The 21,381-nt window shown below is 46.8% G+C and overlaps 1 protein-coding gene across 1 annotated transcript in view; it reads left to right on the top strand.

The window, feature by feature from the left end:
• The window catches only part of LRP4 (LDL receptor related protein 4), a gene marked incomplete at both ends in the record, with an annotated part of 81,664 nt that overhangs the window by 40,203 nt on the left and 20,080 nt on the right, over positions 1–21,381 (top strand). Inside the window, 10 exons of the mRNA XM_080619075.1 lie at positions 1,988–2,134; positions 10,755–10,871; positions 13,142–13,255; positions 13,698–13,814; positions 16,228–16,356; positions 16,674–16,793; positions 16,927–17,052; positions 19,508–19,633; positions 20,040–20,174; positions 20,343–20,468. Of these exons, the coding sequence (XP_080475201.1) occupies positions 1,988–2,134; positions 10,755–10,871; positions 13,142–13,255; positions 13,698–13,814; positions 16,228–16,356; positions 16,674–16,793; positions 16,927–17,052; positions 19,508–19,633; positions 20,040–20,174; positions 20,343–20,468 (1,257 nt within the window). The remainder of the gene's footprint in view (positions 1–1,987; positions 2,135–10,754; positions 10,872–13,141; positions 13,256–13,697; positions 13,815–16,227; positions 16,357–16,673; positions 16,794–16,926; positions 17,053–19,507; positions 19,634–20,039; positions 20,175–20,342; positions 20,469–21,381) is intronic.

Here is a 21,381-nt window from a genome sequence, read left to right as displayed (position 1 = left end):
GGTAATGAGGATGATGATAGCCGTGGGGTACTCCAACAGGAAGGAGTATTGGAGCTTAAAGTAGCAGGGATAAGTGCTTTGGGTAATGTTGAGGATGTTGGTAGAAAAATTGCTTTGGAAAAGGGGATTTAAATAGCAGCTATCTTGGATACAATATGCAGTTAGTACTGCCTTTCTAAATAGTGGTAGGTAACAGCCGAAGGTGGTTTGTCCTGATTTTCCTGTGCTGCCAGTTTGAAGAAACCTGTTTGATTTTTGGGGCGGTTTGTGGTTCTTCTGAATTTCCTTGTGTCTATGTAATAGTTAAGATATGTTGCATAGATGATGCATTGCTTTTCCTTAGGGATGACTCCGCTGCTTTTTTTGCCTTCTCACTCTACATCTCCCTCTTGCTGTCTTCTTGAGTCAGCCTTTGTCCTGGCTATACCCAGTAAGTCCTTTGAGGATCCGACCACTCTGCCCTCTTTCATTCACTATTCCTTCTTTCTGTTCCTTATTCACCTTATGTTCTTCCTGCCTCTATCCCTTGTTACACCAGGTATCGGCCACTTTCTCTGACGTGCACAGTAATCCTCAGCCAGTTTTGTTGCAGAGGAAACTTAGGATGGAATTCTTCCTCAAGCAAGAAGTGTATCCCTTCTAAACTTCAATCGTAGCTTAGCTTGCACAAATGGATGTCTTCTCCGGGGGGCCTTCTGCTTGTTGAGAGAGCTGAGGAATAATTACATATGGTTTTGCAGATACTGCTTTTCCCAATTAGAATGGAAAATAAGAAAATTGAGGCTTTTTTCCTTTCTGCGTGTGTGTGCTTTGGTTGCTAGAGTTGATGGTTCATCATGGATACACTAGACTTAACAACTGAGATTAGAAAGTCTGCAAATCGTTCAGGGTTTATAGAACTACCACATGGGGCAGATATCCCTCTGTACTCCTTATGATCTCTTGTTTAATCTGAGGGCTTTGGGTTTGTTTGAATTGCAGAAAGAAGGCACCATGCAAAAAAAAAATCCAGTCCCAGACAAGCCTGAGGGGGGGTTTGATTGATAGAGTAATCATTTGTCTAACAGTGATATCGATTATATAGATTGTCAGCTAATGTCAGACAGAAGTTCAGGCGTGACCTTTGCCTTTCGAGAGGTGGGCTGTAGCCTGTTCTGTCTCTCCAGGCAGAGATTTATTAAGAGAATGTATGGGATAATATAGTTCCCTTTGCACAGGGCTGAAAGTCAAGAGCTGTGCAGAGTGGTGTTCTGTAGCTGGGAGAGGGGAAAAAAGGGTTGGGAGCTCCTTAAGCTACCTTTAAGGCTGGAAAAATGATCTTATCGGATTATATATTGACATTTGGAGTGCATTGTCTTTTGGTCAGTTTGTAGAGTTGAAAATCCTCTTTTGCTTTCAGAACTGTCAGTTATACACAGGATAACATCACAGTTAAATCTCTACAGATAAGTAAGGTTTTTATCTTGATTTTGATTTCACTGGTGTCTGAAATGTCTAAAGCAGTGACATGTAAAAGGTTTACTTCTACAAAGTTCAGGGTCTGGAGAAGACCCCAGATGACTCTCTGTAGGGGAATCTTTGCTATGTCTTCTGTTGTGGTGTCAGAACTAAGTAGAGCAGCAGAAGCACCTTGCACTAGGAGAAGACTGAGTTTGTAAAATAACAAGGGTGTTCTGATACCTGGCATTCCTTGAGTTTGATTGTAGCTAGTGCTGAGTTATTTTTCAGCCGATTCCCAAGTCTGTTTTTGGCAGGTTGCTATTTGCAGTTGCCTTCAAATAGCCCTATTCCAGGAAGCTGTCAGAGTACTTGATGTCCTGTTTCAACAGTGCAAGGGGGGTGAATGTTTTCCTTTACAATAGAGTACGTGTTTGTATACATGGTGCGTACATGGAGGAAAACTGTGATGTCAACTTTGTATTTAATGCATTTACCCTAAAATAGATTGGTATCTTAAAAATACCTTTTATTCTCTGTTCCTTTCCAGGTGTTACAAGTAGCACTGAATGCTCCTGTGGACGGAATCATTTTACATGTGCTGTCAGTGCTTTTGGTGAATGCACGTGCATCCCTGCTCAGTGGCAGTGTGACGGAGACAATGACTGTGGGGACCACAGTGACGAAGATGGCTGCAGTAAGAATACCATTCTTGTGTTTGTCTTAACTTCTCTGCAGGTGTTTTTCTGTTTTATAGGTATATTGTAGCTTTTGCATGAAAAATGCTTAAGCCTGTAGCTGACATACTTTTGACTGACTTCAGGACTCAGAGTCTAACAGAGCCAGTGTTCACTGACATAAAGCACAGTGAAAGCCCAACTCTGCCTTTTGCAACTGATTTTAGACAGTTGTTGGACATGAATGTTTTAGAGGGAGGGGAGAAGTACCTCTTTTTTCTCACCCTTTCAAGAGTACTATCAGTGAACTTAATTACATGGGTTTGCTATAAATATTAACAGAAAATAAATAAGCAGTGTGAAGAAGTATATTAAGGGTGTCTGCCATCTTAAGTAACATTCTAGTTTCTGTTCTGCCTGCCCTGGGATGGGAGGGAAAAGTAAGCAGGATCATCAACATTCGTTGGTCTTGGGATATGCTGAGAGAATTCGCTTTGCAGCTACTCTGTATTTGCATAGCATCAGCATCTGTGTAGCTGAGCCCAGCTAAGTGAGAACCAGCAGGCCATGGTTCAGAGCTACCCAGAGTTGCTCGTTCATACAACACACACTTAAGCTGTGGATCTCCTTGCCACAAAACATTGGTTCTGGAATTCCAAATGTTCTCAGAAAGCAATCTGACAAGTTTATGAATGTAAAGTTTGCCGAGGGCTGTTAAAGATGAAGTATGCCACCGCTTGTTCGGGAAGCGTTTGCATCACAAATAGAGGAAGACTTTGACTTCTGAGGAGGAGTGTTTACTTGCATGCTATGTTTTTACATCCCTCTCTTGCTGTCTGCTGTTGCATCATGTCTCTTTCTGTGGCTGGGGTGAGAGGAAGCTTTTGGTCTCGCACAGTACAGTGGTAATATGTATGCCTAATATATTAGGAAAATCTGGTCTACACGGATTTGTGTGGAAGCTGTACAAACTAGGGAGTAGTAGCAAACTGTCATCAATCTACTGATACTTTCAGACACTGGAGGTTGGGCAGTATATAAAGTAGAGGCAGAGAATGTAGGAACTAGATTTGATTTCTGCCTTCCTTAATTTATGGTTTCTAACAAGGCAAAGGGAGGAATAAGACAGAAGCAAAAGGAGCTGTCTAGGAAACGGCATGTGTAAGATGGGAATGTTTAAACGTTTCATTAAGAGTACAACTTGTGCTGTAGGTCTGCAGTTTAGTGAGAGAGGTAAGCTAGAGCGTATAGAGAGGGACAGTAGAGCTGACAAGATGGGAGGGGAGATAAAGAGCTGCATTTATACAGAGTAGAAAAGTGACTCAAGAGGATGGACCAGAATATGGGCTGCCTTTTTAAATATTGCCTTGTAGTAGAATAAATACAAAGAGGAGAACTTTTTCAGCTGCCAGCCAGAAGCATTCTGAGTGGAATTTAGTGGAAAGAAAAGGGCAAAAATAGAAGTTAGGCAATGGGGCTAAGGGCTCTATAGAAATATTAAGTGCATGGCTTCAGCACACAAACGTGAGGGGCCCTAGGAACACTTAACTCCCTTAAGCCTGCTCAATCTTGCTCTGAGTAGCTGCTCATTACGACTGATACGTGATATTATTGTTAGCTTGTGAGAACTAGATTGACTCTACAGTGTGGGTTTGTGGTAGCTGGTGCTGCTTCCTACCTTGCCCGGTTATTGTGGCGCTGAAACTTCTTGTTAGAGCAGATCACCTGCTAAATCCCTCTCCTTTGCTTGGCGTACAGGAGCCGTGTGAAGGTGTACTCGTTTGTGGGGTTAACTTCCCCTTTGATCTGTTTGCTGGCTGTGCCAAGCACGAAGTAGGCTGCAGGAGTGCGAGAGCAGGGGTGAGGCGTGAGCCCCTTGGAACAGCAACTGCAACTTTAAATTAGTTTAAACTTCTCACAATCAGCACTGATGTTTGCACATGGAACATGAGAATTTCTTTCCTTCCCTGGCCATCTGTGACATACGTGCAGGGTTCTGGTTGGAGTGAAGTTGTGAACAACTTCTGGTTTTAAGTTGGTTTACTTTTTTATCTATTGACTTACACCAGATCTGAAACTGATGGATTTCTTTTCAATGCCACACTGAGCTGTACGTTTGGGTCTCCAGGAAGTCATGCTACAAGCCTCAGATATATTGAAGCCTAGTTAAAAGATTAGTGAGATTCCTCAAAAACCACTGGGCAAGTCTTCATGCTGGGGTGAGCCCAGTGGTTTGATCTGACTCATGAACCTCAGTCTGTGCAACCACTTATATGGATTCTTCTGGGATGCTAAAGCTGTTGAGATTCGTTTTCAGCAATGTATGGAAGTACAGCTCTGAGTTCTAAAGGCAGGAACTAAAATACCACCAAGAAGTCTCTGCTCAGAGGAGTGAACAGAAATGATTGCAGGGAATCCCACTGGTCTGCTGCAAGCTGGTTTTTCAGAGTTATGGGATTTTCTTTTCCCTCCAGTGGATGTCCTAACTTTCCAGAGAAATAAAGCTTGCAACCATGCTTGTTTTAAGGTTTACTTTGTCTTCAGTGTTATCAGCTCATATGCATAATGTAAGCCAATACAATGCCAAGAATGAGTTCCTGAGAGTTCTGTCTACTTCCTTGGGAAAGGGCGAGGAAAACGGGAAGACATTGGACCGCTGGACTGCTAATAAAGCAAGAGTGAAACACGGAGTGGGGGGAAAGGTGAAAATTACTTTAGCCAGCCCAGGTTCAATCTTGCGTCTGTGTTTGTGTAACACTGCACATGCTTGAGTAGTTGATTGGAGTTTACTAAATCCTATATTAATGCAATTTCCTAGCCTTGAACATGGAATCTGTCACTTCAGTTAAAAAAAGACAACTTCAAATGCACTGCGTGAGAAGAAAAGAAACAAAAGGACAAGATACTTGGCAGTGAGAGGAGTTACAGCTATGAAAAGCAAGAGCAGACACAGGGAGCATTCCTCTTGAGAGGTTTTCAGTTGTCAAAGAAATCCTTAAAATGTGGGGTTTGGGGGTTTTTTTAATTAATGTTCTGTTGCAAACTGTAAACCAAATTCCTGCTTTTTGAGTCACTTGCACCAGGTTTTTCCTCAACTGTTCTCAATCCTTTCTGCACACCCCAGCCATTCTCTCTGTCTATTGGTGTCCTTGGAATGTCTGCCTCTTGTAGGTATTTTCCTGGCGCTTTTGGGAGAGCCCTGCCTCTGCTTACCTGGCTGCAGCAGAAACTGTTTCTCTCGCAGATCTGAAGCCCTGCTGTGATGGGAGCCAATTATTCAGTGACATGCTTGCTTCCTGCTCTGGATCATGTTTACAAGCCAGAGAGCCGTAGTAATAATAGTAATAAGCAGCCTCCCAGCTGTCATGCCAGCTTCATAGACTTTCTCTGGTGTCAGCTCTCTGGCTTGCTGACAGTGACTGCCTTGGAAGCCCTTCCTACACAAGCACAGAGCAGCTCAGCTGCCTTCCTGCCTTGTGCCAACAGAGACTACTTTGGACTGTCCCTAACGAAAGCCGCATGCAAGCGGAGGAATGGTTTTCATTCTGCCCTCCTGCGTGTGCTTTGAAGTCCAGGGTGGTGTGAATGAGCCTTACTTCCTGTGGCAAGGGTGAAAGGACAACTGAGGAAACTTGGCCTGAGGACTGATAAATAGCTCTGTTTCTCCTAAGATACACCAAATCCCCTCAGAACCATCCCCCAGTAGAGCGTTCTTACTCTGAGTTTTGGATCTGTATCATACCTAATGTAAATGTGCAGCTCCGTACAACAGAGCATGGAGCTAAGCAAGCAAATCGATTTCATTTAAAGGGACTGAAGAAGAATTTACTCCTTTTACCTTAAAACTTACAGAAGGTGGTCTGATGTTCCTATCTCGTTGGGAAACGTAGGCAGTTCCTGTTGAGCTACAGCTCATTCAAGCCTAGGAGTGGACCTCTTCCTTGCCAGGAACAGGGCTATCAGTGTAGCCTGCGTATCGGTCCCACAACAAAACAGTTTCAGTTGATGTAAGGATAAGAATCTCACAGGTCTTTTACTAAGATTAACAGAAACTTTAAAAGAATCATCTTTCCTCTGCCTGCCACTGCATCACCAGTCCTGAGCTCAGACGTAAGAGCTCAGGTGAAGCTTCACTTCTGAACTTCAGGTTTTACTAATTTACTCCTGAAGAGTTCAAGTTTCTCTTTAAAAGACACTGGCTCTATATCTGCAACCATATTGCACCATTTTATTGGCTTTGGAGTACGTGTGTTTCTTTTAAAAGGCACCAGAATTAATGCAGTGCCCCCTCGGGCAGAGAGCGCGCTGGTGATCAAAGGGCTGTGAAAGATTGGGTGCTGATGCTATTTTAAATTGGTTTTTCCCCTTCTTTTCCTTTTGACCAGCAGCATCCTTTAAATACACTTCAGCAGTGCACTTGGGAACATTTTCTGTTATTCTGGAACTAGACTCTCCAAAATGGAGTTAATAAAATGCCGTCTCTCCCATTTCTTCCCAAGAGCCGACTCCACGTGCACGAGTGTGGCTGTAGCTGGAGGGCCGGCTGCACTTGACTTTCATGTGGGTAGCATGGATATTTTTTGGAGGGAGTTTATATTTATTCTTTATCTTGACTCCTCATTCTTCACATGACCGAGAGTTTGTGTCATTAAACAGCAGCGTTCAAACCGTTGCGCTCCGGAGCTCGGGACGCCGGTCGCTTGCTGTCCTTGCGTATACAGCAACCTGCTCAGCCCAGGCAACAGGAATCAAGTGTTCAAAGGACAGTGGGACGTGATTCAGGCTGCGTTTCACCTTATAAACTTCCCTTTCCCCCCGCCCTCCCCCTTCCCTTCTGCTCAGCCATAAAAGAGCGGCCTGTGTAATAGGAGTTGGGAGAGGGGGAGGAATAGCAGGCTTACCATAGACCTAGCTTTGCTGAAACCTTGGATGATGTCCAGTGTGACCATGCAGAGGGATGAGCTCAGGGAAATGGCTGGAAGTTCAAAGGCCTTTTTGTGTTGCTCACTGTCGGTTGGCAGGTGTGCTCTCTTGGGCTGCCACTGCCCAGCCTGTCTCTTCCCACCAGCTCCCCTTCCTTGGGCTTGCTCCTCATCCTGCCTCTCTGTTCTGCCTGGGGAGGTGGGTTTAGTCCCTTGCTGTGTCGGCATTTGTTTGTCTTCCATTCCATTGTAGGACTTGCCTTTCCTCATGTTTTAGGAAAACACCGCACAGAGTAGTGAAGCTGGAATTGAGCAGGGAAGGGGGGCATGAGGCTTCGCTGTGTTCACTGTTGCATTAGCTAATCCTGCCATGATTAGTGGTGAAAGCATGTTAGTGTACTCTGTGATCACCTTCTCATCAGTGGAAGTAGCACCTATGAAGGACTGCAGCTTCCTTAGGAAGTAATAAATACTCTTTATTTTACATGTTGGGGCAGTGGGGCTGAAGAGGCAGAACTATCCTGTGGCCATATACTCATCAGTATTGAGCTAGGAAGAGAATACAATGGTTCTGTTTCCAGTTGTCTAGATGCTAATCCGGTTTGTCCAGAGGTCTTGCCCCATCTCTGGCAATGAACAGAGTTCCTACTGCTTTGTTTGTATTGCCATGTACTCTTCTTCTGACTGTGGAAGCATGGTTTTAAAACGAGTTGTATGAGTTAAGGCAATACACTTACCAAGCTGTATAGTCGTTCCTTGATGTCAAGACAAAATACAGTGGAGGTTGTTTGAGTGTCCTAAGTGTGACCTCTTAACTTTTGAATTTCCTCTTAACTTCAGTTTTCCAAACACTCTGGATGTATTTACAACAGTACCAAACATTAACTCTGGGCTAGTGGTATGCCCTCAGCTTTAACTCCACAGGAATAAAACTCATCAAAATATGAAGTAATAAATGACCCAACAGAAGAGCTGAATAATAACAACCCTAGAGCAAAGGGCTGTACAGTGGAAACGAAGCCCGATGTGTTTGGAATAAATAGAAGGAAACACAGGAACGTTTCTGTGTAGCCAGTTTGCTTTTTAATGGGGAGAAGTGACTGTGGACTGGGAGGGCAGAGCTGGGAAGAAGGGATTAGGAAGAGACTGCCCCCATGTGAAAGCTGCTCCCAGAATCTCTTGCCTTTTCCTTTGAAGCATCTGTTTCTGACTATTATTAGGTTCAGGTAATAAGTTTATGTGGATCCCTTCCCTGATCTCATTGGTAGTTCTTCTGCTTTATAAGATCATCAGTCTCCATTCATTAAGTTGCTGGGTTTTGGGGGGGTGGAGGGTTGAGAGGCTGGTGTTTGGGGTTTTTCTTTTAAGCATTATTATTTTCCTTAGGTGGGTTTGTGTTTTCTTCTTGCTCCTTTAAAGGATTGCTCCTGTAGAAGGGGATTTATCTCCCTCCGGTGTTGTCTGGGCTGACACACACTTGATGTCTGCTGGGTTGGGAATTAGGTCCTCCTTTGTATGGGGCAGTTTTTGTTTCACCCCCTTCACTCCCTCCCCTCTGCTTGGAGCTCAGTTTTTATATGTTGGGGGAGTATGAAATTGGCTGAAGTGCTCCCTGTAGGGGTGGAATTCCATTTTGTGTCCATACCTCCTGAAGGGATGCAGCAGTTCAGTGGGATAATGGTATGGGCTCTGAACCAGCGCTAATGGCCTAACCCTGTGGGAGCCTGAAGAATTCTCCCCTGGAGAGCCAGCATGCAAATTCCCTTCCAGGTGGCTCCTGTGCAGCCCTTTGGTGATTAGTCACGCTGGGACCGAAAAGCATATGCTGGGGGGGACGGTCTCAGCCCTAAACTGCAGCTGAGGCCAAGGAAGGCTTGCTCAGTGTGCAACCTATGGGAGTTGTGCTTGGGGGGAGAGGGCTGATGTGTGGGACTGACCCTCTGCATCCAAGAATCCGTCTTGGTTTTGTTTGGAAGCAGAGTTTGGGAACTGGAGTGTTTTCCCCTTCTGTCCGTCCTGGGGAGGAAAGGGAAGCTCCAGCTCCACTTTGATGCAGCATGAGGGTGCTCAGGGGAAGTGCAGTGTGAGGAAGTGGGTCAGCCATTGGAAGAGCAGAGTGCTGTCAGACCTGTGCAGTGAAAATAGATCTGTATCCTTCTTCTCTTTCATACCTCTTTGGGACCTAGAAGCAGCTGGAGCTGACCTGGACGTATATCCGCATGGGGCATCCTGAACAGGATGGGAAGAACCTTTCCCCAAGGGCCAGTGCCAGAATCTGTATTAAGTTACGTAGCGCAGGTTCAGTGTTGAGAGCAGTGATGTGCTCTCAGATATAGAGATGCCTACACTGCCATGTCGCAGGGATGGCTGAGAAGATGATCTGAATTTCTGCTTAGAAAAGGAGATGTTAGAGCAAGTCTGACTTTAACTGCACCAGTGTGTTCTTAGGGGGGGAGGTTTTAGGATAGTCCCTCGATGAGAAATTTTGGACTTACTATAGAGAGCAGTGAATGATTCTGTATAATGTAATCCATTGCTGCTCTCACAGGACATTGGCAGCAGTCCTGAGCCAAGGGGAAGCAGAGGGTTGAGGAAGCTGGAAAAGCCGAAAATGTGACTATTTGTTCTCCCTGTTAAACCCTCCTCCTCGCGTGTGTGGCTGCTGTCTTCACCTTCTTCTTTTACCTGCCTCCCTCCCCTCGCGCTCCCAGCTCCAGGGTAGTGTTGGCAGGGGAAGCAGCAGCAGCATAGCAGCGGAGGGCTGGTCTGCCTGGTGACAGATGGGAGATGCTGTCAGCAAGCTGGGCTGGGATGAAAGGGTTGCAGGAACCTTTCAGGCTCTCCAGCCCTTGTCCCTTTGCATTGCTGAGCCAACTCTGTTCTTGGGAGAACACACCTGCCAGGAGCAGCCTTGTGCAGCCCCTTCCCTACCACATCTGGCAACACTTAAAAGCATAAACCTCCTGGGGTTGAGTGTTCCTCTCATCTGTGGGGGGGAAGGACAGGGCTGATGCTGCCTCTTGAATTCCAGCTTTGTGGCTCCAGGCCTCTTCAAACACTGTGGATTTGTGGTTCTGCCCCATTGCCAGCAGGCTCCTGTGTAGGCAAGCACCATTCCACATCTGCCCGCTTCCTCTGTCCCTTCTGGAAACCGGGTTTGGGCTCTGTTGTCCACACCTGAGGCACAGCAAATTATCCCCAGCAGTGGATTCCTGCCTCTTAGCTTTTCCTTGCAGGGTAGATAAAAATGCTGCTAGAGTTCCTGTGCTGGTACACGCACTGTAGCATGAACCGTGCAAAATCCTGCTCCCAAAAACATTGCTTCTGATAGTTCTCGCTCTAAAGATCTCCCTGTGTAGTAGGAACAGGATGGACTTCACTGGGAAGCATGCAGGAAAGATGTTGATAGTGTAATTGGGCTTGTTCTAAAATAAGTGCAGTTATGGGAGGACAGCAGGCTCAGGGATGAAAGAGACAAAGGGAACTCAGTGGGGGAATTGTGGCGGCTACTTTATTGTGGGAAGGTCAGTGCTTCTCTGGGGAGGAGAGACTGCCAAGCTGCAGCCCTACCCTGGCCCCATCTGAGGAGCAGCTCTTCCTCATGACTTTAGGTCTTCCGTTCCTAAGAGGTGTATTCTGCTCCCTCAGGAGGGAAGGAACTTTGCTGTCAGGAAGGAAGCTGGCTGCAGCTCCATGAGGTGTTTCTTTGCTGTTGCAGTGCTGCCCACTTGCTCCCCCTTGGACTTCCACTGCGACAACGGGAAGTGCATCCGCCGGTCCTGGGTCTGCGATGGAGACAATGACTGTGAGGATGATTCCGATGAACAGGACTGCCGTAAGTCACCTCTGTGAGGGGAGAGGGTGGGTGCAGAGCCTGCCCGCCACGGCTGGGCAAAGTTGACCCTTTTAGTACAGGAATGTAAGAGTTTATCCACTGAATCAGACCTTTGGCTTGTTATATAGCCTGTAAGAGAGCTGTGTGTACCTGATGTCCCCAGGCCCTGCCACCTTGGCACCTGGTTTACTGTTCAGCTACGTGTCCTGGAGGAGGGGATGCTTCTCCATCCAGCTGGAGAACCGTTTATGCCCTGCAGCCCTGCTGGTTAATGTCCCATGAAGCACTTCCCTGAGCTCTTCATGTCCTCCCCTGTTCGTGGAAACACCTCACCCCTGCCAAATCCTCCTGAACTGCCTGTCTGGCTGACTTCCTGTGGCCTCAGGTTCCACTGTCTGACTTCTCTGCTGTGCTCGGCTGCCCCAGCATCCTCTCTCTTCAAACTGAGCTCCCTGAGGAGAGGGAGGTGCTGTAGGGATGCTCCCCACGTGAGTCTAGTTACCCTGAAAGCTGACTGTGTGCTGCCGTGCAAGGCATCATCTTCACGAGAGCTGCCATGGCAGGCTGCTAGCTGTGAACACTGCCATTGTGCCATTCAAATGGAGGGAATTGTGCCTGAGTCTTCAGAGTTCAGCCCCTTGTTTCCCCTTTGTGTTGAGGACAGGGGTTACTTGTGATTGATTTCCATTAGCAAAAGGTGTTCAGGGATGTGGCTTTCCTCCACAATGAATCAGGTCCATACTTGGCAGCGCATGCCAGAGAACCAGTGTGTTATATAGCACTGGGGTTCAGCTGTGCTGAAACTGCATGGGAATGGGTTGCCCAGGGAGGTTGTGAATGCTCCATCCCTGGCGGTGTTCAAGGCCAGGTTGGACAGAGCCTTGGGTGCCATGGTTTAGTGTGAGGTGTCCCTGCCCATGGCAGGGGGGTTGGAACTGGATGATCTTAAGGTCCTTTCCAACCCAAACCATTCTATGATTCTGTTACCAGGGCTGGCATCAGGCTGCAGTTAGGAGCAGACCTGTTTTGCTGTCTGGTTGAGATGGTTGCAGCTGCTTAATAATCATCACTCTGCAGCCCTTGGATTCTACAAAGCACGGTCCTCCAGAGTGGCTCTGATGGAGGAACCGCATCTCAAGAAATGCAAAAATTCAAGCTCTTGGCTCTCAAGTATTCCATGTCCAACACTTGTGTGGAAATCAGTTCACTTTTTGGTCACTATGCCCCTGATTTTTGCCTGCCCTTTAGGGCAATGGCCTGGGAAGCAAGGGTCGGGGGTTTGACACCCATCCCTGGCATTGTTCAGTTGGCTTTGTTTGGACGGGCCTTGAAGCAACCTGATCTAGTGGAAGGTGTCCCTGCCCATGACAGGGGGTTGGGATGGGATGAGCTTTAAGGTCCCTTGCTATGGCTCTACGATCCTGTGTGATGCTCTGGATCGCCGGTCTAAGCTCAGTTTTCTAGGCTGTTCAATGATTTTTGTGAAAGGAGAGGTCTGTAGTCTGGGTCTGTTTTGTCCTCTGTTTCTCAGAAGAAGTTGGGATGCCCTCATATTTGAGACAACAGTGGAGAAGAGTGTGATCATAAGATTTGGAAACTAATAAAAGGAGGAAGGCAAGGTTCTGTGCTTAAGAGACTCCCAGGGCTAGCATTTAACCATGGGAGAGTTTCTGTTGGATTGAGATCCTCAGGTGCTGATTTTGCAGTCCCTTTCCTCACTGGTCTGCAGATGTGCTTCCTTAGAAGACTGGCAAAGAGGGTAGAATGAGGCTGCAAATCCTGAGGTGTTCAGAAGAGGAAGTTTAAATTTTCTCTCTTCCTTTCCTTTGAAGATAGCTTTGGCATCACTGTGAAAAGAAGGTGGAGATATAATCCTACCAGCAATTATTTGTTAGGTAATGATAGAGCCTATTAATTCCTTTAAAAAGAGAGCTGATTGCCTTTTTTCTGTGCAGGGATCTCTTGAGCCTGGCTTGGGGCTATGCTAGAATCCCATGGGTGGCTCCATTGTTCTGTGCCAGGTACTTTCTCCTGCCCACATTCTTAGGTTTTAGAGCCTGCTGTGCTGTTCAGTTATGGATGGAGTGGAAGAAAGACACTCAAGAAACCTCTCAGTTGCTTTCCTGGTATTGTTAGGGAAGGGAAATCAGCTCTCTAACATGGTGGTGTCCTTGGAGAATGATGTTGCTGGATTTGTAACATCACAGATTTGGTGTTCTGAAAGGTAAATCTTGCCTTGTCTTCACCTTATCTCCATTGTTTCCCCGCAGCTCCACGGGAGTGTGAGGAAGATGAGTTCTCATGTCAGAACGGATACTGCATCCGCAGCCTATGGCACTGTGATGGTGACAACGACTGTGGCGACAACAGCGATGAGCAGTGTGGTGAGTAATTTGGTCCTACAGATACTGCTCTGCCAGTGCTTTAAAGGGGGTAATGCAGAGTACAACCTGTTCAGTTCTGGGATCCCCTGAGCGTAGTGAGGGCTTGCAGCTGGCTTGGCTGGGCTGGGCTTGTGGGATAATCCATGGGCTGGCTGCTTGGGATGTCAGGCTGTGTGGCTTACCTGCCAGGCAGAAATCACTTGAGATCTCCCACTCCTTGACATTATCATTAGGAAGTCCCATGGATTCCTTTTGAATCCAGCACTCCATATCAGTTAAATGAGCAATGATGGTTTTGCTCAGGCACTGCACGACATGGGTATGTATGGTTTCACAAGCAGTCTTGTTTGTGGGTGCCCTGGGAGCTTCAGGAGCAGGGGATGGTTGATTCCTGGCTACTCTGAGAAAACTCAAGGCTTCGTTTGCATTATTCTCTCTGCAGATATGAGAAAGTGCTCGGAGAAGGAGTTCCGTTGCAGTGATGGGAGCTGCATAGCTGAGCACTGGTTCTGTGATGGTGACACAGACTGCAAGGATGGGTCGGATGAAGAGAATTGCCGTAAGTGCTCTCCTTGCTTCGTAACCACAGGAAATAGCCTTTGGACCTGCTCCTGTCTTTGGGGTTTGGCACGTTTTCTGCAGCAGAGATCAAAAACAAGTTAGTCCTGCCTGTACTGGCAGCTATGCTGCCTTCTGTTGCTTACCCCAGAGGGCACAAGAGAACGGTGTATCTCTTGTGTTACCTCACAGGCATACTTCATCTGTGCCTCTCTGCTTTGCTGTTCTTGCCATGCCTGTGTGACCTTGAGTCAGAGCAGGAGGCTTATGCTTTACTGAATACACCTCTGTATAAAACTGTAGGGGTTGGAAGGCAGGGGGGAAGGGGAGAAAACTACTTCCTTTTATTCCCCTTGCCTGATTCCTGCCTGGAACTGGGGGGGAACACACACAGCATCCTCAAGGACTGCGCATCCCCAGCTGCAGGGGCTGTCTGCCTGACCAACCTCTCCTCACTGGAGTGCTTTATGCACCTGAAAAGTAACTGATGGGGTATGAGGGACCCTGAGAGCCCACAACGGTTGTTTTCTCCTCTGCCTTCACCGGCTTGCAGCAAGTGGGACAGGGGGGGTCTATTATGCCCCTTCCTCGCCCCCACTGCCTGTGTGCTGTGTCTATGGAAGTCACAGTGGTCCCTTCCCCCATGCTGCTCTTGCAGGCGCTGTGCAGAATTTGTTCTAGATAGCAGGAAACTTCAAAAGGCTCTGGGAGGGGGCTCGGGGCCGCCCGCTCCTCAAGGGCAGGGGAGTGGATGCATGGGGGACTTGTCTTTTATCTCTCCAGATAATGAGAGCTGGCAGGGAGCCAGGGGCTGCAGACGTTTCTAAGCCAGGAAAGGGCTCCAACAGGAAGCCAACCTCCTTCCCTCTCTTTTCCCTCCTCTCCCTTGCCTGTCACTTTCCTGCAGGCCACGAACAGGCCCTTGGGAAGGGAAGGGAGATATTTCAGCCTTGCCTCCTATGGGAGTGGAGGGGCACCCAGAACTGATGCCCCTGCTTCTCTAATCTGGGATGCTTCTCCAGTCCTGGCTGGCAGTTGTCTCTGTAAGGCACTTTATAGCTGTTGAAGCTAAGAAGCTCAATTTGGCTATCGTCCTTTCTCTTATCTTCCTCCATGTGGCTGTCATCTTTTCTGTATCTCCAATCCTGCTGTCATTCATCTAGGGCAAGATGGGACTACACTGTTCTTTTGTGTGTGATTTATGGGTTTCATGTTTCGTTTGGCTGTTTCGATGTGCGTGCGTTTCTTTTGGAGGGGGTGTGTGTTATAATTGAATCACACTACGTGAGAATTGAAGTCACTGACTTAATTTTCTCCTCAAGGAGATCCAAGCACTGCTTTCAGGCTCCTTTGGTGCCTTAACACATTAATGGTTAATTAATGGTACATTAACACACAATGTAGCATCCAGCTACTCCATACTCACTGAAGTCCTTACTGCATGCCTCCAGGCTGTGCCAACTACTTCATGTGCAGTTCATGTCAGTCTTTCTTTTCCCTTTTGCTTAATGGATTTATTTTGAGAGCTCCTCAGTTGGAAGACTCATATGTCCAAACATGCAGTTCATTCTCTGGAGAGTATGAGAAAAGGTGTCAGATTCTGCTGTGTGGGACTCAGAATATCCTTCATCCTTTCCCACACTGTTGAACAGAGAACAGTGGGCAAATCCTTGACTCTGTTGGCTTTTGCCCAGGGTCATCTGTCTGACTTTGCTCCTTACTGATATGGCATGGTTTGTTTTGGTGACAGCTTGAGAGGAAAAGGAGGGGGGAAATCCTCAAAGGTCAGGTGCAGACCTGGGCATTGTGCTTCTTGCCTCCTTCCTTTGACCTTCAGGTGCTTCTCTTGGTTCAAATTTTAAAGGATTCATTCCATACCTTGCGCTCTGATGTGCCTCAATCCTTAATATTAAGATACCCAAAGGATATCTTTATTTTTCCATCTGGTTTTGTATCTATTTTGTCCAGGTTTAATAAACAATTTAAACACTGTTAAGCACTAAGACATAGTGTCTCAAGCATAAGGTGGTATTTGGCACTCTTGTATCCTTTTTGTTGCTTTCCCATCAAATCTTCCTTCTTCATAGCTGTTCCTTCTTTAGAACTTAATGGGTTTTGAAAAGTTAGTGTGTTTATAGGCTAACGTCCTTTTTATTTATTATTATTTAAGTTGATTGTTTGTATAAGTGTCTTTATATATATTATTATTACATATTATGTATATTAACCTGCCCCTCAGTGAAGCACAAGCAGCATGTAAGTTCCTGTCAGTAATGTAAGTCATGCAGAGCTCTGCAGCAGTGGCTAGCCATCACTGAATCCTTACTACTCTGTTACTAGACTGTGAGATGGTTGCATCTAAACTGGACTGTGCCCTGTCACGTCAGGCATTTTTTCTTTGATTCGCTTCTTAGCATCAGATGTTCCAGCTGCCACCTGCAGCTTGGAGGAATTCCAGTGTGCATATGGTCGCTGCATCTTGGACATCTACCACTGTGATGGCGATGATGACTGTGGGGACTGGTCTGATGAATCTGACTGCTGTAAGTAAACGCAGGGTGGTGAACTGCTCCAAACGTATGAGTTTGGTTTTACATTGGTTGGAGAAGGGTTGCCATGTAGACAGCAATCTAATTGTATAAGATGACTCTTTCACTGTTTAATTTGAATTTAAATCTGGAAAGTGAGAATTGTGGTGTGTAATCAGCACAGTTCTGTGTGCAGATATTACAGCAGTATCCAGGAGGAGTCTGTTCAGGACCAAATTCCACAATAGTGGAGTGCAAGGGTAGTGCTGTGGGGGTGTAGGGATGTTACATTGGTCTGAGTTTGCTCTTTACATTCTTTCCCATCTCTGCAGCATCTCATCAGCCTTGTCGCTCTGGAGAGTTCATGTGCAACAGTGGCCTGTGCATTAATGCTGGCTGGAGGTGTGATGGAGACTTCGACTGTGATGACCAGTCAGATGAGAGGAACTGCAGTGAGTGCTGGGAAGTGGTGGGAGCGTGCAGGTTTTGTGCAGATGCAGAAGAGTGTTTGGGACTGTTAGCCTTGGAATTTGGGTCTCTTCTGATCCTTCTTGCTCATCTAATGTTCTTCTTTTGATCCCCCAGCCACATCTATGTGCACAGCTGACCAGTTCCGCTGTAAATCAGGGCGCTGTGTCCGTCTGTCCTGGCGCTGTGATGGGGAAGATGACTGCTCTGACAACAGTGATGAGGAGAACTGTGAGAACACAGGTTTGGCTTGCTGCCTTGCTACTTATAGCTAATGTTTCCATCGTGGGGGTAATAGGTAGTGAAGTCTTTTTGATTGCTTCACTGAGCTCAGCCTAGTGTTTCTGTCCTTCCTGAAGAATGGGATCTCTAGGCTATCTTACATGCCTGCAAACAGGTTCAGGTCTGTGTGCCTAAACTAAAGGGATGGTGTTTTCTGGTCAAATATCAGGTCCCTGTACCTTCCTGTCCCTACACTGTGAATTACCACAGAGATGATTCCATTCAGACTTGGGAACATTAATAATGTGCAAAGTTGCTACCTTTGTCAAATGGACTATGTATAACTCATGCCTTGTGCATAGTTCTGGATAGCTTTCGTGTTGCCTTGTGAAGTTGCAAAGGAATTCTAGCAGGCAGTGGAACCAAAAAGTGCATTTTGTGGAAGTGAAGGATAAAGCCTCTGGTTTAGAAGTTAAGGATGGTCAGCTTCCCCCTTAATATTGGCTCAGGAGTCTCCCTTTTCTAGTCCTTCTTTTCACATACAGCCATTGCTTTATATAATAAAAGGCTTATATAATAAAAGGCCAGGTTGAATCAAGGCCAGGTTGGACAGGGCTTGGAGCAACCTGGTCTAGTGGGAAGGGTTCCTGCCCATGACACGAAGGGTTGGAACTGGGTGAGCTTTAAGGTCCATTCTAACCCTAACTATTCAATGATTCATTCTATGATAATAGTGGCAATGGAGAAGAGGAGGGTTTCAACAGACCCTTGTGTTATGCTAGGATTCAAAGAATGTCTAGAACCTTTTGTTTTCCTCAGATCCTTCAGGATGTCTGTAGGCCTTGTTGAGGAATAGTGTGTACTGGTCCATGAATTCATCCCTGTGGGTGAAGCCCAGTTGCACATACTGACCCTTCTGGATCAGTGTATTTTAAACAGTGAGTTTAGGGGTGACAAAAGGGACTTGTACCCCTTGTTTGGGCCTGTTGAAGAGGGGGGAGTGGGTGTTCTACGAGGAAAACTGAGCTCAGAGGACCTGGAGAGGCACACTTTGTAGGCTTTTGAGAGCAGCTGCTCTAGACTGATCAGCTGTCATGAGCACCACTGTGCAGGAGATGGTGGTGATCCTGGAAAAAGCAATTGTACTTAAAGACAACTTGATAGCCCTGTTTCTTCATCCTGATAATAAAGGTATTTAGACGGATTAAGAGAACAGTTGCCACCCAGAAGCCAAGTCAGACTTCCAGAGGCACTGAAATTCAACCTCTCTACCCCAAACCAAACCCAAGGTGGTTGATAGCAGCTATTGTTACTGTGAAGTCAGTTGTGCGATTCTGCATTAGGTCTATGGTGGTAGTCAGCAAGTAAAAATTAACTTGGGGCTTCCAAGCAGGAGGTAATCTAAGTGAAATAGTGTGCTGTCTGCATGCCTGTAGGAAGAGTTGAATTCCTGTGTCACCTCTTGGATTTAGAGCAGAATTGTGGTTTTATTGGCCATAGAAGATGTCTGGAATACAAAGAGATCAGCTGATGTAAAGATCATTATATGACATTGATATGACAGATACAGTCCAAGTTTCAGAATCCTTCACATTAAGCATTCCTGTGCTCTGAATAGTGAATCTGCATGTGGTTTGGTTTTATATTCCCATTTGGTGTGTCTGTTAGTTCTTAGTAGTACTTGTTAATCTCACAACTGCCCTTTTCCATGCTGCTTACAGGCAGTTCGCCAATCTCATTGTTTCTTTGCTGACAACTCTATTGTCCTGTTGTCTTCCTGGGATTATCAGAGGGTGATGATTTGGAAACCGCTAACTGAGTCATCTTAAGAGGTACAAGAAATAAGAGGCAACAGGACAGTGCAGTTACTGCTGAAAAAGCAGTCGGATGGTCAAAGTCCCTCCAAACAGTATTACTTTACTTGCAAGAATTCTGTAGAGTCTGCCTGCCAACAGCAGAAGAGTGTAGCTTATGTGTGAAATCCTGTTGCCCGAGCTCAGATTTCAAGGATGCATGTAAATCTTATTCCAAGTCCATCACGGTGCAGTTAGGGCTGGACAAGATGCTCATTCCTAGGCAGATTTAAGATCCATAGCCATGCTGGGTGACATATCAGATGATTAAAGTGAGGAACTGACTCCTCTCTTGCACATGCTGAGTCAGGTCATGGAATCTGGAAGCAAAGGGAGCTAAGCCAGAGCCTTCCAGTCATTCTGAGAGAAACTAAATAGCTAAACTTCCCAGTAAAGCAACAGTGGGGTCAGTCTGGAGGGGAGTTTGCAGGCCTCCAAATCAGCATAAAGGAGCAGTAAGGAGTGCGAGATGAACTGAATTCAAGGAAAGAAAGCCACGGATTCGTGCTTATATACAGAGATTTTAATAACTCTTAGAAAATACTCTGTATACTTTTCTTCATCATGACTGTTATTCTATGGGGAAACGGTGGTGTGCTTACTTTCCTCTTCTTCTATTGCAGGGACCCCTCAGTGTGCCCCAGACCAGTTCCTGTGTGGGAACGGGCGTTGCATTGGCCAGAGGAAGCTGTGCAATGGAGCAAATGATTGTGGAGATGGCAGTGATGAGAGCCCACATCAGAACTGCCGTAAGTCTTCTGAGTGCAGCCTTAAATGTAAAAGGAGGCAGTGTGATGTTTGGGAGTCTATCTGGTGCTGCTGAAGGATATGTGTAAGGAAGAAAGCCTGGGCTGTGATAATAGGAGAGAGATGAAGACTGGGGAAAAGGCCTTGGTGGTTTTGCCAGTTACATACTGCAGACAAGGAATAATGGGGAAAAGATCTTGGGTGTCAAAGTTTGTCTTTGTTGTCTGTCCCCTTTAGTCGTGGCATGCAGGGGAGAGCTCTGACTGCAAAGAAGCAGCTTCCAGCACAGCCTGTGCCCTCCTGCTCTTGCTCAGCCTGTTCTGAAGGGCGACTGCTGCCTAACAGTTGAGAGCACAAGCAGCTGCCTTGTGGTTTCAGCTCAGTTATCTTCACCTGTTCCGTTCACAGGTCCACGAACAGGGGAGGAGAACTGCAACGTCAACAATGGTGGCTGTGCTCAGAAGTGCCAGATGGTACGAGGGATGGTGCAGTGCACCTGCCACACAGGTTACAGGCTCCTGGAAGATGGTCGGTCGTGCCAAGGTGGGGTTTTGGAGCAGCAGCTTCCTCCCTGCTGCTTTGATGTGCTTGGAGTTGATGGTTATGATAGGGTGCGAATCAGAGCATGAAAGCAGAAGCAAGCCATCGGTGACATTGCCTGATTTGTTGATGATCCAGTGGTAACCTTCTCCCTCTGTCTGTAACATGCAGATGTGAATGAATGTGCTGAGGAAGGTTACTGCAGCCAAGGCTGTACCAACAGTGAAGGCGGCTTCCAGTGCTGGTGTGAGCAAGGCTACGAGCTGCGGCCTGACAAGCGTAGCTGCAAAGCTTTAGGTAAAGAGGAGTTCAGCCTTTTCTGGGGTGTGTGTGTTGGTCCAGCTCTCATTATTTTGTCTCGAATGTTTCACTGCCAGCATTGTGCTGTTCACCAAGCCAATGTGTGAGGATAAGGAAGTAGAATCATAGAATCATAGAATAGTTAGGGTTGGAAAGGACCTTAAGATCATCCAGTTCCAACCCCCCTGCCATGGCCAGGGACCTCACACTAAACCATGTCACCCAAGGCTCTGTCCAACCTGGCCTTGAACACCGCCAGGGATGGAGCATTCACAACTTCCCTGGGCAACCCGTTCCAGTGCCTCACCACCCTCACAGTAAAGAATTTCTTCCTTATATCCAATCTAAATTTCCCCTGTGTAAGTTTGAACCCATTACCCCTTGTCCTGTCACTACAGTCCCTAGTGAAGAGTCCTTCCCCAGCATCCTTATAGGCCCCCTTCAGATACTGGAAGGCTGCTCTGAGGTCTCCACGCAGCCTTCTCTTCTCCAGGCTGAACAGCCCCAACTTTCTCAGCCTATCTTCATACAGGAGGTGCTCCGGTCCCTGATCATCCTCGTGGCCTCCTCTGGACTTGTTCCAACAGTTCCATGTCCTTTTTATGTTGAGGACACCAGAACTGCACACAATGCTCCAAGTGAGGTCTCACGAGAGCAGAGGAGAGGGGCAGGATCACCTCCTTCGACCTGCTGGTCACACTCCTCTTGATGCAGCCCAGGATACGGTTGCTTTCTGGGCTGCGAGCGCACACTGAAGCCGGCTCATGTTCATTTTCTCATCGACCAACACCCCCAAGTCCTTCTCTGCAGGGCTGCTCTGAATCTCTTCTCTGCCCAACCTGTAGCTGTGCCTGGGATTGCCCCGACCCAGGTGGAGGACCTGGATTTGTATTTAAATATGGCCAGGTTG

The sequence above is a fragment of the Psittacula echo genome, assembly GCF_963264785.1.
Source record: "Psittacula echo genome assembly, chromosome: 5".
Classification (NCBI taxonomy): domain Eukaryota; kingdom Metazoa; phylum Chordata; class Aves; order Psittaciformes; family Psittacidae; genus Psittacula; species Psittacula echo.
This window is presented reverse-complemented; position numbering and strand designations above follow the sequence as displayed.